This window comes from Mytilus trossulus, chromosome 1, assembly GCF_036588685.1.
Source record: "Mytilus trossulus isolate FHL-02 chromosome 1, PNRI_Mtr1.1.1.hap1, whole genome shotgun sequence".
NCBI lineage: Eukaryota > Metazoa > Mollusca > Bivalvia > Mytilida > Mytilidae > Mytilus > Mytilus trossulus.
This window is the reverse complement of record NC_086373.1, coordinates 19,870,669-19,876,433: the sequence shown is the minus strand read 5'-3', so window position 1 is coordinate 19,876,433 and position 5,765 is coordinate 19,870,669. Positions and strand designations below refer to the sequence as shown.

At 32.1% G+C, this 5,765-nt stretch overlaps 1 protein-coding gene across 1 annotated transcript; it reads left to right on the top strand.

Moving 5' to 3' along the window:
• The first annotated feature begins 2,921 nt into the window (after nucleotides 1–2,921).
• On the top strand, nucleotides 2,922–4,535 carry LOC134696642 (spore coat assembly protein ExsA-like). Its single transcript, XM_063558908.1, has 2 exons — nucleotides 2,922–2,940; nucleotides 3,544–4,535. Exons 1-2 carry the CDS (start codon nucleotides 2,922–2,924, stop codon nucleotides 4,533–4,535), a joined length of 1,011 nt encoding a protein of 336 aa, XP_063414978.1.
• The last annotated feature ends 1,230 nt before the right edge of the window (nucleotides 4,536–5,765 follow it).

Sequence of the window (5,765 nt, the reverse complement as noted above, 5' to 3'; positions counted from 1 at the left end):
TAAACTTGTTAGATTTAACATGTTGGCATTATATATCATTAATTTTTATTTAAGGACTTACAATACACGAAAACAAACATTGAGAGTACATTATAGTTCCATTGCTTATATTATCATCAATAAAATAATCATTGCAAGATATAAAAAAAAACAACAACAACACGCAGATATCTACAGAACAGTAGAAATGTACCATGTGATTGCAAATTTCCCATAAATTTACAGTTTTGTTAACAAAATTCATAAAAAAACAACACTAGTATACCGCTGTTCGAAAGTTATAAATCGATTACAAACTAAAACCGAGGGAAACACATATACTATAAGAAGAAAACAACGAAACGAAAGTCCAACCAAAAAATCAAACGACAATGCAACACACATAGAAACGTACTATAAGAAAACAATTTCCCTTTTTCTGACTTGGTACAGGACATTTTAAGATTAAATAGTGGGTTGAACGTGGTATCGTTGTTAGCCACACCTCGCGCTTTTATGGTAATGTTAAATATAACCCCAAAGTACAAATAAATGGAAGAACATTCAGGACAGATTAATACACAAATGAACAGTACAATAGAAAATTCCGACATGCAAATAGTTGTCAAAGGGTCTTGGCTTATGAAATAATACACCAAACGCGAGTTTCGTCTACATACGACTCATCGGTGATGCTCAAGTCCAAATAGTAAAGAAAGGCAAACAAAGACAAAGAGCATTAATGACCAAAATTTCAAAAAAATTGTACCGAATACGTTAAAGGTTTTCTGTTTGGGATTAAAAAAAAATCCTTAGTATTTAGAATAATTCTTACTTTTGCAAACAGTAAATTTATAATAACAAATAAATAACCATACAGTTGATCTAAATGTCGACACCGAAATGGTGGCCTAACTTAGAATAAAAACTAACACGTAAAACAACCTAGGTCAGCACATAAAAATAGATAAACAGAAACACGCATTATCGGCCAAACGATTAGATCGACGAACAAAGGTGACATCACAGGGAAATTTCCAAAAAATCTACAAGATTAGATAAAGTTCAAGTTTAGATTTGTAATTTATATATTTGATGTATTTAATAACAATAACACTTACAATACTATAAAAATAGAAGTGTGTAACTAATTGTATTATCTAGCTATATTTCTATTTCTTCTAAATCAAAGTAAACCAAAAAACTTCGTGTAAGTTGTGTTGCTTTAAATTAAAGTCTTATAAATGAACTAAGCAATCAAAAATCTTTACTTTATTACACGAATAGAATTTTTTTTTTTATGGAAATACAACTACAAACGATAAGACATTTAACAATATCTGATCAGAATTACAAATGCATACGCTAAACATCTAGCAATATATATACTGAACCTCAAAAGGTAATTCAAAAGGATGAAGGAAGACATTAAAAAACTAACGCTCGAATATAACAATCAAGGGGTGCGATTAGAAACCACTGACTGACTTAAATGCACAACCAATTATTAAAAAAAACACTGAAATAATAATTGGTATGCCTCTATAAATATCAAACTTTATGTCAAATATCTTTTATTATACGTTGTTTTGTTCTGGGTATTTTGGAAACATGAACATGTAGTTGTTTATAATAGTTATAAGGTACCAGGATTATAATTTAGTACGCCAGACGCGCGTTTCGTCTACATAAGACTCATCAGTGACGCTCATATCAAAATATTTATAAAGCCAAACAAGTACAAAGTTGAAGAGCATTGAGGATTATAAATTCCAAAAAGTTGTGTCAAATACGGCTAAGGTAATCTATGCCTGGGATACGAAAATCCTTAGTTTTTCGAAAAATCCAAAGTTTTGTTAACAGGAAATTTATAAAAATGACCACATTATTGATATTCATGTCAACACCGAAGTGTGCACATAAAGCAGTGCTCATCTTCAGGCTTTGTTCGTGGTGTACAAGTTTTCAAACAGTTACGGACAGTTATTTGCCTGAGAAGGATACTTTGAAGAAGAATAAATCATTTAAATCTTAAATGTAGTAATAAATTATAACACCGATAATTTGCCTTCTTTATTTTAGTGTATATGAATCCCTATTTGTTATATATGCTTTTATTTTTAATGTTTTTTGACACTTCATACGCGTTGTTTGTACTTAAACAGACAAACTGACATTTTATGAAGGTAACGGTGTTACAGGCGATCAGCATTATTCAAAGTGCAATTTATCAACAATTACATTTGTATAAAGTGTCAAGTGTAGCTGTTATGACGTAAAAGGATTTTATATGTCGACACCATAAAGCATTTCCCAGACTTTTGAATAATACGTCAAAATCATATGGTTTATTATCTTATCCAGACTGATTTCAGAGTTGTCTAATTATGTATTCATAACACATTTAAATACTTAATAAGGTTTGGTAGATACTATTGTGTATGTATTTACAACAACTACATGTACGTATAGATATTTGTATTTTTAAGTAAATCTGAGAAAAGTTTTGAGAATTTAGTATAAGAGAAAAAAGTAAAAACACAAAAATACTGAACTCCGAGGAAAATTCAAAAGAGAAAGTCCAAAATCAAAAGGCAAAATCAAAAGTCCAAACACATCAAACGAATGGATAACAACTGTCAAATTCCTGACTTGGTACAGGCGTTTTCTAATGTAGAAAATGGTGGATTGAACCTGGTTTTATAGCTAGCTAAACCTCTCTTGGGGGTTTCAATAAACAATGCCAGATTTATTTCAATAATGTTATAATACTTCAAAAAGTATGAATACTTGCTCTAGATTAAAATTCTAATAATACTGTTAGGTCGACAATGAACGGAGATTGTTGGCTTTCCTTTACCTGTGATATTCCATTAAAAAACATAAAACCTCATTTATCTGGTTACTGATTACTTGAATAAAGCGAAAGTGCGGTATACAATATGAAGGACAGACAAGACGGTATTTTTTTCTAGACAAACACATGAACATCTATGACGGTTCCGAAAGCATAAGAAATTCAAAAGTATAATTGACCACCATTAGGTAAACACAATCAATATATTATATCAATAAGATGCCAACCAATAGAAACGATCAAGAAACAACATGGACAATTGGGTTAACCATTTAAATGTTCTCGTAACATTCTCGAACTTTCTTGGATTAAACGACAGCATACTACCTGGATCTAAATAGCATTATAACGGGACACGTAATTATTTTATATCTGAAACCTCTTCTATTGATATCATTATTTTTGTTGACAAAAGACAACTTTATACAAGGTTTCGTGGCAAACGTATCAGTTGACATCAACAAATTAAAAATCGTATTTACTATACACTCTCTGGCGTCCTGTCAATATTAAGAAACAATTGTAGGCATCAATTATGTTGTTAACTGGGTCAAATACTTCATTATATTTTCACAATTATGCGCTTCATCTGATTTATGAATACTCAACTTCTTGTAACCAAGGATGATCCTGCGTCGGTATACATATACACATACAACTCAAAACTGTATACCTCCCTTTACTGATACCACATCACCAAACTGTAGACTTCCCTATACTGATACCACATCACCAAACTGTATATTGTATACCTCCCTATACTGATACCACATCACCAAACTGTATACCTCCCTATACTGATACCACATCACCAAACTGTATACCTCCCTATACTGATACCACATCACCAAACTGTATACCTCCCTATACTGATACCACATCACCAAACTGTATACCTCCCTATACTGATACCACATCACCAAACTGTAGACCTCCCTATACTGATACCACATCACCAAACTGTAGACCTCCCTATACTGATACCACATCACCAAACTGTATACCTTCCTATACTGATACCACATCTCCAAACTGTATACCTCCCTATACTGATACCACATCACCAAACTGTATACCTCCCTATACTGATACCACATCACCAAACTGTATACCCCCCTATACTGATACCACATCACCAAACTGTATACCTCCCTATACTGATACCACATCACCAAACTGTATACCTCCCTATACTGATACCACATCACCAAACTGTATACCTCCCTATACTGATACCACATCACCAAACTGTATACCTCCCTATACTGATACCACATCACCAAACTGTATACCTTCCTATACTGATACCACATCACCAAACTGTAGACCTCCCTATACTGATACCACATCACCAAACTGTAGACCTCCCTATACTGATACCACATCACCAAACTGTAGACCTCCCTATACTGATACCACATCACCAAACTGTAGACCTCCCTATACTGATACCACATCACCAAACTGTATACCTTCCTATACTGATACCACATCACCAAACTGTATACCTCCCTATACTGATACCACATCACCAAACTGTATACCTCCCTATACTGATACCACATCACCAAACTGTATACCCCCTATACTGATACCACATCACCAAACTGTATACCTCCCTATACTGATACCACATCACCAAACTGTATACCTCCCTATACTGATACCACATCACCAAACTGTATACCCCCTATACTGATACCACATCACCAAACTGTAGACCTCCCTTTACTGATACCACATAACCATATATTATTTTGATACATACACAATAGCCGATAACAACACCAGAAGTTAGTGCAGAAAATACTACTCATACTTGAGACGGTAAGTCAAAGAATTTAAGATATGATACCTATGGCCATATTAGTACAGTGGACCTAAGTAACGTTCAAAGCTGAGAAATTAAAAACATTTAAACAACAGAATTAACAAAAACTTGGAAAAATATCGTCAACCATCTAAGAAAGATTGGAAACATTTCGTCAGGTCACAAAAGATGTTATTTTATCTTATAATACAATTAATGCGAAAAAGACCTGTTGGTGACCTTCTGCTGTTGTGTTTTTTATTTGGTCGGGTTGTTGTCTCTTTGACACATTCCCCATTTCCATTCTCAATTTTATCTGATAAATAATCTCTTGATTCTTATTTAAATAAATGTATGGAAATTGTTAATATTCAAATATCTAATTTTGGAAATTATTTATAAAATAAATAAACGATATTTTTTTTAGAGTGTTATCAATTGTTTAGATGTTTTATGTAATCAGCGTTACTATTCATTTGTGATGGTTATATTTATAATGGCAGCACTATCAAGATATAAGAATCTGGATAATATCAACAATAATAAATAGAGGCAACAGTAGTCTACCGATGTAAAAAAAACTCATAAATCGACAGAAAAAAAAATCCGGGTCACAAAATCAAATCCGAGGGTATTTTAATATTGGAATAAAATAAAATACAAAAAAAAAAATTCTCCCAAATTGGAGATTTATTATAATAATACTATGGGCATATTGTCATTACAATGTCTATTCGTCACTATATATAGTACTATTTGTAAAAAGGCATTTTAATGTCAGGCTGTCATTTTTCTAATATTCAAATATATCACAAAGTACAAGGACATATGTCTGATCTTTCGAAGTTACGTCTTATGAAAAGTGGCTTTCAAGTAACTTCAACTTATTATATTGACAGAAGCAATGCGTCTGCACAAGGTGCGAATCACGACAACAAGTTTCTTTACAATGAGGTCAAAATGTTGTAAAAATAAAAAAAATATGTTTCAAATTTATGATAAAAACCTAATAAGTCTACACTGAATTATATCCCAAACAATATTATTGACGGTAGTTTTCAAAATCTTTTAAAATTTGATAAATAATTAGATAAACATAAATATTGATAAGTTAATGCA